Source organism: Arvicola amphibius, chromosome 4, assembly GCF_903992535.2.
Source record: "Arvicola amphibius chromosome 4, mArvAmp1.2, whole genome shotgun sequence".
Taxonomy (NCBI): Eukaryota; Metazoa; Chordata; class Mammalia; order Rodentia; family Cricetidae; genus Arvicola; species Arvicola amphibius.
Genome location: NC_052050.1, coordinates 66,434,026 through 66,447,438, shown reverse-complemented (window position 1 = coordinate 66,447,438; position 13,413 = coordinate 66,434,026). Strand labels below are relative to the sequence as shown.

The 13,413-nt window shown below is 35.4% G+C and overlaps 1 protein-coding gene and 1 pseudogene across 2 annotated transcripts in view; one reads left to right on the top strand and one right to left on the bottom strand.

The window, feature by feature from the left end:
- Positions 1-12,735, top strand: part of Fnip1 (folliculin interacting protein 1) — an 85,767-nt gene extending 73,032 nt beyond the window's left edge. For both annotated transcript variants that reach the window (XM_038325888.1, XM_038325887.1), the window contains 3 exons: positions 2,597-2,794; positions 7,078-7,193; positions 10,069-12,735. In XM_038325888.1, the coding sequence (XP_038181816.1) occupies positions 2,597-2,794; positions 7,078-7,193; positions 10,069-10,147 (393 nt within the window). In that variant the 3' untranslated portion in view covers positions 10,148-12,735. The remainder of the gene's footprint in view (positions 1-2,596; positions 2,795-7,077; positions 7,194-10,068) is intronic.
- Positions 1,167-1,617, bottom strand: LOC119811812 (annotated as a pseudogene).
- Positions 12,736-13,413: the final 678 nt, after the last annotated feature.

Sequence of the window (13,413 nt, the reverse complement as noted above, 5' to 3'; positions counted from 1 at the left end):
TAGTTCCTGCTTAATCTGTAATTAGATTTTTATTTTATATTTTTAAAATATTTATAGCTTCCTTGTCTACTGTCTAGAAAAGAATATTATTCAGAGTAGTTGTTTATTAACTGGGTAAAGGGATGGATGTTGAGGATGCCAAACTTAATGGTAAAAGTGAGGCCATTAACTCTTGTTTTTGTTTTTCTTCTTTTTGGCCAGAGGTTTTGTTTGTGTTTTTTTTTTAAAAAATGTCCATAACCTATTGTAATAATAAAATATAGTGAAGTAGTCAACATTGCAGGACTGTATTACTGATAGGTATGCTGCATACTTAATTTCCGTTTTTAATCTTTGTTATAAAGGATTTGACTTGCTCTGAGGAAAGTCAAAAAATACAGCCTTATGGCCTTTTACCTATATGTCAATGTTTATTTTGTTTTGTTATGGTTGTTTTTTTTTTTTTTTTTGACAACTTGATACAAGCTAGAGTCATCTAGAAAGAAGTACCCTCAATAAGGAATTACTTTCGGCAGATTGTCCTATAGGCAAGTCTGTGATGTATTTTATTGATTTGGGGGGGGGGTAAATTGTCATTTTTTTATTGGAAAACAAATATACAACTTGGAATGGATTTGAGGCAAATTGTGCCATAAGCAGATTTTTAAGTGGCTAAACAAAGTTTAAAAAGCAAGTAACAATAAAAGAAAATGTTTTTGGTACAATACCAGCAGTACAAAAAAATAGTGTACGAGTACCTGAATAAAACACCCATTTTGCAATAGTGCAACTTTGAAGAACATATTGTTGACTGCCCACAGTCCACGCAGAGTTACAGCTCCACACTTCAACAGTAACACGCTGACCGTTCCTAAAAACTACTTTAAAAAGGCATAACCCAGATGTTCCCTCATTTGACCAACTCCATCTAAGTTTAGATGTGCAGAAGGGCTTGGATATATCCAGAGTAAGCCACATGCAACATGTTACTTGATCAATTTTCTAAAATAAGGTTTGAGGACAATGACAGAAGATATGGGAAGAAAACATGGAGGAATGAAATCCTAATTTCTATACATGCATATTTTTTGACAGTAGGGGGAAACCTTTTACAGATAAGTTACAAACAAAAAAAAGGCAAATAAACAATTTTGTATAAGAAATTTAACACATTCTGTACAATGTCTTCACTTTGCTGCCATCATTTGTAAAAACTCTTCATAGATTACCTGCCCGTCACCATCAATATCTGCTTCCCCGATCATTTCGTCAACCTCTGTATCTGTCAGCTTCTTTCCAAGGTTCGTCATCACGTGGCGAAGCTCTGCTGCCCTGATATAGCCATTGCCGTCCTTATCAAACACGCGGAATGCTTCTCTAATTTCCTCTTCACTGTCTGTTTCTTTCATTTTTCTTGCCATCATTGTCAAAAATTTCAGGGAAGTCAGTTGTGCCATTACCATCTGCATCTACTTCATTAATCATGTCCTGTAGCTCTGCTTCTGTGGAGTTCTGCCCAAGAGACCTCATCACAGTCCCCAGCTTCTTTGTTGTTATAGTCCCATCACCGTCCTTGTCAAATAGTGAAAAGGCTTCTTTGAATTCTGCAATCTGCTCTTCAGTCAGTTGGTCAGACATGCTGCAAGGGCTACGGGTTTCCGAGACGTGACCACACAACCACTCGGCTCACTAGCTCCGCTCGGACTTGTATTTTATTGATTAATGATTGATGTGAGAGGGTCCAGCCCACTTGTGGGTGGCACCACCCTGGACATGTGGTCTTGTGATGTATGAGAAACCAGGCTGAACAAGCCAGTAAGCAGTGTTCCTCTATGGTCTCTGCTTCAATTGCTGCCTCACATTTCTGCTTTAATTTCCTGTCACTTTTCTTGATAATGGACTATGACTGTAAGCTTAAATAAAACCAATCTTCCCCCCAAAGTTTTTTTTCCCATGGTTTTCATTACAGCAATAGAAAGCAAACTAAGACAGTCAATTAAAATACTTTTCACTATTGTAATTATGAACATACTGTGTGATAAAGATATCAAGCGAGATGAAGATACACAGAATAGAAGAGATCCTTCGTACTTTTGACAGTCACCTTGATTTGAGTATTTCAGTCCTTCATTTTCATGTAGATCTAAGAGCAATAGACATATGGTAGAGTGTTTGTATGTAGGGAAGTAGTTTGCATTTGTCAATGTGTGTTGATAAGTCAGGCCAGTACATGTGATTTATTTTTTTTTAATTTTATTTTATTTTATTTTATTTTGGTTTTTTTCGAGACAGGGTTTCTGTCCTGGAACTAGCTCTTGTAGACCAGGCTGGTCTCGAACTCACAGAGATCCGCCTGCCTCTGCCTCCCGAGTGCTGGGATTAAAGGCGTGCGCCACCACCGCCCGGCTTACATGTGATTTATTAATGAATACAAAGATATGCGATGATTTCTATAAAATACTTCAATGTATTTGTTATTATTCCATTTTTTAACAAAGATTCCTTGGTAATACTGTTATTTAATACATTTTTTTCTGTCTTTTAAAAATTGACTTGTTCTATTTACATTACTTTTTGAAAACTTTGCTTATCATAAACTGAATTATTTTCTTTCCAGCATCCAGTGTTGGATGAACCAATAGCAGAAGCTGTCTGTATAATAGCTGACATGGATAAATGGACTGTTCAGATTGCCAGCAGTCAGAGACGAGTGACAGATAATAAATTGGGAAAGGAAGTGTTGGTTTCTAGTCTTGTTTCCAACCTGCTTCATTCTACTCTTCAACTTTATAAACATAACTTGTCTCCAAACTTTGTAAGTATATGTAAGGCTTGAATGACTTTGAGTACTCTGCTAAATGAACTTGGCTTACTATGTACACACTAAATATTCTTACTAGCTTTTATCATCGCTTTGTTGAAAGAGGTATTACAATGATTGTCCTCTTCTACCGCCAACCATTGTGAAGATAGAATCTAGAACTGGGATATTTTGGAAGGTTAGATTAGGTCATTAATTGAGGTTGTTTAGGTCTTGAGTGTTGATTCATGTGAGAGGACTAGTGGTCTACTAAGGAAGAAGGAGATAGATTGAGATTGTTCTGTCTCCACCATGTGACAGCACAGTGAGAAAGAGCCTTCTCTATAAGCTAGTACATGTACCCAGATAATGGATTTCTTTATTTCAGGAATATGAAACAATCTATTACTGAGTCTATCTGTGAGCTAAGAAAGAAAGGGATGCACTCAAATTTGTGCAATCTGATTTCAGCAGCCAGATTTTTTGATAACGTGCAGTATTCCTGGTTTGTGTAGGGTGACATTTCAGAACCGCATAATCATATCATTTGAATATTTCCACTTTATGACAATGATAGCCTCTTGAGACCTTCTCCCACTTTCAGAGCTCATTCTTTCTCATGTAAGAACTGTAAAAGTTCGCAAAAGCTTTCTCTATCAGTGTAACAAATACCCAACAGCATTGCTCAGTGTCAAAAGACTAAAAGTGTCCTTATGGTTAGTAATGAAGAGACCTATTTTCACCACTTTAACTCCATCATGGCACTTAAGTTTAGCCAGAGCAACTAAGCAAAAACAGAAACAATATACTTCAAAATTGGAAAGGAAGCTAGATTTTATTTTCTATTTACAGATGACATGATCTAGAAAACACATTTCATGAGAAAAATAGAATTTTCAGACAGGGAAAACATGAAAAAATAATATGCCCTATATATTAACTGTGAGCAACCTGAAATGAAAAGTAAGTAGTTCTGAGCTAGGCATTGTGATCACTCCAGTGACAGAGAGAATATTCTGGGCCATCTTCAGCTACATACTAGGTTCAAGACTGTCCTGTCTCATATAAAAAAAATCCAAGGTTGAGGGGAAAGATAGCATTTCTACTTAGAATAGTAAAAAACCAGGTTGTTTAATGACCGAGAAAAGGTGTTGTAAATGGGAAATGTTACATAAATGAGATAGAAGAAGGAATAAATAAGAGGAACACCCAAATCTGTGAATTGGAAAACTTAGGGTTCTTTTGGTTCAGTTCAGCTTAATGGCCACTCTAAATATCAATAAACTGATAGCCTACCACTGTCCCACCATGTACCAAATGACCTGCCATACAACACAACTCAGGCTATTTCTACCAGAGGAAGAACAGACCTCTTTGTCCCTGTGTTTGTCTGGAACCACAGTTGGAGGACTTAATATTGTCATTACTTCCCAAACTGACATACAAATTGAATAGTATCCCTATCAAAATCCTAATGAAAGACTTTTCAAAAATAGAAAACCTGGAGCTGGAGAGATGGCATAGCAGTTAAGATTCCTGACTGGTCTTCCAGAGGACCTGGGCTCAATCATCTGTAACTCCAGCCCCAGGGAATTTGATCTATGGGCACTGCATGCATATGGTACACATACATACATGCAAGCATGTATAAATAAAATAATATAAATAAAAAGAAAATAAAACCAAAAAATTTTTATAAAGAATAGAAAGCCCATCTTAATCCAGTCATATAGAACATCAGGGGAACCCATTGAGCCAAAGGTACTCTACTTTTGAGGATAAAGTAGCCACATGGTAGTACATGTCTATAATTTCTTAGAAGATCTGAGCTGCATACTGTGGAGACCCTATTTTAAAAAAACAACAGTAAGATAAAAAAGACAGTGAAATTAAAGAAGTCAAACTTCCTAATTTCAAAACTTACAGTGCTGCTACAATCAAAACATGGTGGTAGTAGTAGCATAAAGACCAAAGTGCAGACAGATTCATTCTTCATTCATTATAGATTGAAGAGCCCGGAATTAAACCTTCTCATATAAGATTGGTTTCAGTAATAGTGCTAAGACCACATTCAACAAGGAAAAGTGTTTACAAAAGATGGCCACATTTTTGAAAAAGTTTCCAGTCTTTATTTTGTCACATTTAAAAATGAGCTCAACCTGGATGAAAGACCTGTACTTAGAGCTAAACCTTTTGTTGCCCGTGTTTTTGGTGTATATTTAAAGAATCACTTTGTCGTTCTTATTTTATGTCACAGAGTTTTCCTCTTTGCGTACTTGTTTTATAGTTTATCTCTAGAGATAAACTAGTAGTTACTAGAGAGAGGAAGGAGGGAAGGAGAAGTTATTATTGGGTAAATAGGTTTTGATGAAAAATTCTCAAGTGGATGGTGTTTATAGTTAAACATTGTAGATGTTCTTAATGTCTCTCAACTATATATTCTTAAACGTTCTGTTTTGGAGGAGGAGATATACTTCAGGTAGAGAGTACTTGCCTCTCATGCACAAAGCCCTGGGTTTGATCTCTTGCATCTCGTAAAGCAAGAGTGGTGGTGCCTGTCATGTCAGTATTTAGCTGGCAGAGGCAGGAGAACCAGAAGCTCAAGGTAAGCCTGTACTTTATAGCAAGTTTGTGGCTACCCTACCATACATGAGACTTTATCTCCAATTAAAAAACAAAAGTAAAAGCCGGACAGTGGTGTTGCATGCCTTTAATCACAGCACTTGGGAGACAGAGGCAAGAGTGTCTGTGTTTGGGGTCTACAAAGAGAATTCCAGGACAGCCAGGACTGTTTCACAGAGATACTCTGTCTTGAACCCCACCCCCACCCCCAAGTTAATAAGGTAAATGATATTGTCTGTTATATGATATACATATTCTACACCTAACATTTTCATAAGGCATTTTTAGCCTAAACAGGAATTATGAATGAGATACATATCACAACACATGCAATGAACCCCCACATCCATTCAGTTGTGTTTTCGTTTTTTTTGGGATTTGGGTTTTGGTTTGGTTTGGTTTTTGCAAGACAAGGTTTTTCCATGTAGCCCTGGCTGTCCTGAAACCCAAACTCACTCACTCTTGTAGACCAAGGTGACCTCCAACTTGAAAATTTACCTGCCTCTGGCTCCTGAGGGCTGGTATTAAAGGCATGTGTTACTACCTTCTGGTTTGTAAAACAAGTTTCTATCAGGCGCTTTTAGTAGTTCATTTTCATTGGAAAGGAATTCACTGTCTATTACTTGAAATTCACATTTTCCCCCTCAAACATATATCAATTATATGAAAAAATCATCTATTTTAGGAAACATGTATAAATTAATTGTAAAATATAAAATGTAGGTATTTTAAGTTTTATTATCTTAGGTTATAAACCTCATTCACCAAGGTCTACTGTTCCTTCTTTGAACTATTATAAACTGTTTTTTTACTCAGAGAGAGAGGGAGAGGAAGAGGGAGAGGGAGAGGGGGAGGGAGGGAGGGACGGAGGGAGAATATATGTATGTGAGTATATATGTATATATATACATTTGAAATATGAGTATATATATCAGATTTGAAATTAAAATGTTCCTAAAGTCTTAGAAATGATTATTGATGATCACTGTACAACGTCTAAAATGCTGGTGAGTTGTACCTTGAAAATGGTTGAGATGGTCGATTTTATTGCAGTTTAGAAAGAAGAATTTCTTGGGACTTCATCTCTGATAGTAACCAGAAACAGATTTTTTTTTTAAATATTTTATCTATCTATCTATCTATCTATCTATCTATCTATCTATCTATCTATCTATCTATCTATCTATATTTATTATGTATTCAACATTCCTTCCATGTATGCTTGCATGCCAGAAGAGGGCACCAGATCTCATTACAGATGGTTGTGAGCCACCATGTGGTTGCTGGGAATTGAACTCAGGACCTCTAGAAGAACAGTCAGTGCTCTTAACCTCTGAGCCATCTCTCCAGCCCCCAGAAACAGATTTATGCCTCTTTTCTTCTAAAACTGCATCCTTAATTTCTTCTGAACATAAATTCATCTTGGAATGACCAAATGGAATTGTATAAAACTTGATGCTCTGAAATTTGCTATCAGGGTGTGGTGGTACCTACTTGTAATGCAGCACCCGAGAATTTGAGGCCACCCTGAACTATGTAGAGAGTTCAGAGGCAGCCTCAGATACATAGGCGAAATCCTGTTGTTATCCCTCAGGCCCTCTCCCCTACAAGGAAAGAAATTTGACATTAAATTAGAATGAGTTTTCTAACAGAGTTTGTTTCTTCCTTCACTGCAGTGTGTAATGCACCTTGAAGACCGGTTACAGGAATTATACTTCAAGAGCAAAATGCTGTCTGAGTACCTGAGGGGACAGATGCGTGTTCATGTCAAGGAACTAGGAGTAGTTCTTGGGTATGTTCATGATTCCTTTTCTGACTTTGCTTTGTCTCTTGTCATGTTCCTCAGAACTGCTTTTTGTGTTTGTTTTTGTGTGCTTTTTCCTATTAGAAGATGTACACTGCCAGGTTTCTCTTTGTTCTAGAAATGCAAATTTTTGTCACCACTAATAGAGATGCATTGGCCTTTGCACCATTCCTGTAGTTTGTCAAGAATATAGGCAGAGGGAATTAAACAATTTTTTTTTATTTTTTATTTATTTTTTTATTTTTTGAGACAGAGTTTATCTGTGTAACAGTCCTAGCTGTCCTGGAACTCACTTTGTAGACCAGGCCTCGAACTCACAGAGATCTGCCTGCCTCTGCCTCTCAAGTGCTGGGATTAAAGGCATGCACCACCGCTGCCTGGCCTAAACCCAAATTTTTATTTATAGATAAAGTAAGTATTCATGTTTTACTTACTAAATTTGTTGTAGATACATTATTGTAAGCATTTGTCTTGCCTTTTAATGAGCTGATGGAAGTAAAGATGCTTGGTTTGTAGTTGCTGTTTACTGCAGCAGGTTACTGTTCGTCACACAATCTTCATAGTATATCGGTCTACTCTATAGTTACTCCCTGGAAAATAAGAACTATCTGAAATGCTAATTAAGGAGAAAAAAGAAGTTGGTTTCTAAGCATAATGTAACCTTATCCCATTATGTGTTGTTAGCTTTTTATGTTCTAGGAGTGTGTACATGATAATATTCTAATTGAAGGAATTAAAGATTTTTTTTCCTAAATTCAGTTTCTATGAAAGGAAAAGGGATCAGTGTCAATCATTTAGAATCTAGTGTGCATCAGAAACTAAGTTAAAGTCTAAACTTTTGTTTTGTCATTCATTCTGGGGATTCACCCTACAGCCTCACACATAAGTACATACTTCTGCAAGAGTGTGTATCATCCCCCTTGCCCAATTGTTTTAGTCATTCTTAGTGTGTAAGCAATATCCAAATTGGAAATGGCCCATTCTGTAAATAAGTATGTCCTTTGTCACATATTAGGACTGAATAGGAATTTGAATGACTCCAAATTTTCCTGACTTCAATACTGTTTGTATACTGTACCAAAGGTTGTATAAGTTCCAATGAGGCTTTTAAAGAATGATTCTCCACTATTTGGAAAATCAAAAACAATATAATCTTTTTTTCCTGGGAAGTAGGAGAGACAGAAAGAGAGAGACTGTGATACCTGTATTAATACTTTAAAAATTAAACGGGGCTGGAGAGATGGCTCAGTGGTTAAGGGCACTGCCTGCTCTTCCAAAGGTCCTGAGTTCAATTCCCAGCAACCACATGGTGGCTCACAGCCATCTGTAATGAGATCTGGTGCCCTCTTCTGGCCAACAAGGATACAGACAGACAGAACACTGTATACATAATAAACAAATCTTTAAAAAAAATTAAACTAATTTTTAAAATAATGAACATATAACCAAGTTCATGATACATTTTGTTTAAAATGGAAATCAAATTACCATTATCTTTTCTTTAACTTCAACCCAAACATTAACACTCTTGATATTGTTTATTGTTGCTGAATTATAAAATGTATAAAAAAAGAAACTGGTTTGTACTTTGTTAGTGTGCAGCATGCAGTTAATACAGCCTGAATATTTCTTTATATGGATGCATACTGTTACATCTCATTTTAATGGTTGTATAGCATTCCAGTTTATAATTTATGGCTTATAATTTTTGTTACTATAAACCAATGCTGAAATAAAAATGAATTTTGACCTTTGTAGAATAAATTCTACTCCTGATAGTATAATGTTTGATTAAAGGACATCCACATTAAATTACACACATAATTTTGGTAACACTAAATGATGTCTGGAAAGTAGAGTCTGAACTCGCATAAGCACAAAAAGCCATCTATTAACCAAACTAGCAGCAGACTTTCAGAACTGTTGCTCCTGAGCTGGCATATGATTTTTTTTCTTCAAATTCCCTAAGTTAAATATATAATTTTTTCTAAATGCATTGACCATTTTTCTTTTTTTGAAAATTGAGTTTTTAATTTTTTGTTCTTTTTGAGACAAGGCTTCACTTTGTAGCTTAACTTACCTCAAACTTGTGATTCTCTTCTGTTGCAGGGTGAGGACCTGCTTATTTGTCTCAGTCGCCCGGCTAGCTTACACCAGAATAACCACACAGAAACTGTATTCACTTAAAAACTGCCTGGCCTTTTAGCTCTAACTTCTTATTGGCTAATTCTTACATCTTGATTTAGCCCATTTTTATTAATCTGTGTATCGCCATGTGGCAGTGGCTTACCAGCAAGATTCTAACCCGTGTCCATCCGAGGCGGAGGATCCATGGCTTTTTTCTCTCTGCCCGTCTTCCTCCCATCATTCAGTTCTGTTTTCCCTGCCTACCTAAATTCTGCCCTATCAAAGCCAAGGCAGTTTCTTTATTCATTAGCCAATACAAATAGAAAGAAGGACCTCCTACACCACTCTTTCCTCAATCTCCCTACTGTAGGATTGCAGATGTGTGTCACCATGCTTTGAATATTTGTTGTATGATGTATTTTAAAGAAATTTACTACTTATAACATATATTATAGAAATACTTTTGGTTAAAAGCTCACACAGACTATTATTACTAGTAAATTATATTTCTTGTACATACTATCCCTAGATAAATGTCAGGTCAGCTGTGGTATTTTCCTGTGTCCGTGCTTTGGTTTCTTTTGCATTTCGAAGCTTCTTTTCCTTTGAGCTCTTTATCCTGTTCTTTTTGGCCAGTGTGAGCCCTTAAGTGCTGAGTGTAGAAGTAATCATTGCCTGTAAGATTCATATTTTGGATACAGAAAGCCTGAACTGAGGTTTTTTTTCTTTATTACAGGATCGAATCCAGTGACCTTCCTCTTCTGGCTGCTGTAGCAAGCACTCATTCTCCATATGTTGCTCAGATACTCCTTTAACATGCCTAGAGGTTAACTTTGGTTTAAAGTTGAATAGAAATCAAGGAGGCAGGCACATTGTGTATCTATGGAGCTGTTGCTGTTCTGTTTTTTTGTGTTAGTTTTCTCCATTAGGCTTCTGTGAATGTGTCATCTCTAGTATGCTGTGTTGCATCACAGTCTACATAGACTGGATGGCTTTTTATTTTCAACTGGACATCTGGGTAGCAGTAGATTTTCAACCAAGTGAAACTAAAGCAACATAAATAATTGGGAGGGGAGCAAGTAGCATTTACAAAAACCAAAGTGTAACTTAGAAATTTCTGTGACTATCCAGGAATTTCATGCAAACTAAAAACTTTGTCACAACTCATGAATAGCAATAGATGTCTTATGCTCAAATGTCAGAAATCTTCATTTCACTAATTTTTAATTTTTATTTCTAAAATACAGAAATCTACAAGATCTTGATTTATTTGTTGTTTTGCAATTCAGATCAACTAACTTCTAGTTATTTAAGTATTTTAAACAACCTGTTAATTTTCAGAAACTCACAATGAGTGAAAATGTCATGTTGCTCATCTAAGTGTACATATGTATTATCTATTTTTTTAAAAAATCAGAGGTAGAAATACAATATTGATAAACATGCCTTTTTAAAATAATATTTTTTCATCTAGTATTGTATGCAATGTTGAAATACTACCTTCTGGTGATTTTTATTTTAGAGTGTTTTATACACTCTAAAATATATTTAAAGCCAGTTTTTTTGAGGCTAAAGGTTGTAGATTCCCTAAGAATACTACTTTATACCATTTGTTTTATAAGAGTGAGGTAATTCTTATTGATATTTACATATTAATTTAATAAATAAAAATTAAAAAGTGCACCAAAGCAACTGCAAAAATAATACTATATTTTTAAAATATGCTCAGGTGGCCACAAACTTTGGTTTAAGTATCCACAATTGAACCCATATGAACAGAATATTTGCTATTAATCCTCAATTTACACTAGTAGAAGTGTAATAACTTTAAAACTTTCTTTTCTTATTGTTTCTTGTTTTTCTCAAAAACATTGTTTTTCAAAGCTTCCCACTTACTGTTGTCTTTGTACATAGTGTAGATTGTTGCTAATAAGAGAGGCTAATAAGGAACCAAACACTTGTAAGTAATGTAAATAAAAAGGTGGGTAGATAATGTTTTCAGTATACTCTACTACCTCAGTTTACTTGAATACTGAATTATAGCTTACTCTTTGCCTGTGTGGGCTAATATACACAAAATGCTAGAGTTAAAGTTGTTTTCTGTTTTCATTGACTAATTTAAGTTGTTTGGCTCAAAAACAAACAAAAAACACAAAAAGCCCTACTTGCTTGTTCAGTTACATTTACTATAAAACATCCATTCTTGCTATTTAAAATTTTCAGTAATTAATGAAAATATTCTGTGGTTTAGTCTTCAGAATCTTGAAATTTATAGTGTCTGATTACATTTTATCTTGCTCTTTATGTGTGTTCAAGAGAATTTCAACTAGAAAAGAATAAGTAGAATGTTTTGATGGAACATAAACTCAAAATTAGGATGTCTCCACTTGGCCCTTGTCCTGTCAGTTGGTTCCAGTTAGTACCTGGGTCTCCCACGGATAACTTGCTGCCAAAGAGTGTTTTTAGATGTGTTTTCTTTGGCGTCGTTGTATCCCATTTGTTAGTGGGATTGCTCTGTTGTGTTCTGTTAGAATTCAGAGAGTAGATTTCTGCCAGAATTTAGAGCCTGAAAAAGTTCCTCTATGGGCCATTGTACATTATTTTTTGATTGTGACTCAGAAGACTATGTAGCAGGTAGATATGTTTTGGGATGTTTTCTTAATCATGGAACTTTTCATAGTTCTCTTTGAAATCTCTCATTACCACTTAGTAATTCTAGTCTTTAATAAGTGAATGGCTTGTGCACCTATTATTCTCAGAACTCAGCTTTACTGGAAAGGAAAGGCCTATAGTTTCTTAAAGACTCACTAGTCCTTACAGGATTCCTGAGTTTGTAATACCTTTATCATTATATTCTTTACTTACTCAAAGCCCAAGGAATGAGCTGCTACTTCTTTACAGTGTGGCTGTGATAAATGTGAAAAGAGTTTTGGCCTGTTTAAAATAATTTTTCAATTACTTTATGGTACAGACATATATGTGCTACATATTAAAAACACCTGTTCATTGTAACGGGAAATTAAAAAGGGATCTTTTATATTATAGGATTAAAACTAATTTTCCTTATATGTAAACTAATTGACTTGATTTTAATTAACTTGGCATTTATTAATATGTCTTAACTTTGAATTTGAAAATATTAAGTGCAATAAACATACTAGTACATATTTCATTTTGTTGCAGTTGGCACACAGTGCAGATGATGGCTAAAAACAATTTGCATAATGCCTGTGTCTGGTAGCTGTCTTCTGAGGATGTTCTGCTTTCTCAAGTTATTTAGATGATGAATATATAAATGTACATACTTATTTGTTCTGAATACATTTCTCAAATGTACACCTGTATTATAATAACCTCCCAATTCTAGGGGAAATTTGTGCAATAAACACACATGTCAATTTGATGGGTAATGTTCATATTTCTTTCATCTATTATTGAGGTGTATGTGACCTGTTTTACTCTATCAGACAACCTAGATTTGTGCTCCAGCTTTGATACCTTTGAGCAAGTGACCTATTTTGGTAGGATCTATTAATACTTAGAAGATTGTGAGATTCAAGTAAAAAATAATAAGAATTTAGCTAAGCCAGCAATGGTGGCCCACACCTGTAATACCAGCACTTGGGAGGCAAAGCCATCTCTGAGAGTTCAAGGCAAGTTCCAGGACAGCCAGAGCTGTTACACAGAAAAACCCAGTCTCAGAACACAAACAAGGAATTTAGGTAAGTGCCAAGACTCATTGACTTTTTGACTGCTACCTTTTACCAGGTAATCGGAGTAATTATCATATAATGTTCAGAGAATTTTTAATGTATGCTCTTATAATTGTAATTATAGTGCCCAAAATACAGTGATGTGCTCATTGATACACCCAACTTTACTCAGTGATAAATTGAAATTTTAAATCCAAACCAAGAAGACACCATGTAAAGCTGTTTAGGAACATTTTATTCAAAACAAATGACCATTAATTTTAAAATTAACTACAACAAGTATTGGTTTGGAGTCTGTCACTGATTTGCTCCCTAATTTGGATGTAACTCTGAGCAAGTGTGCCTCTTGCTACACATCATGTGGGATT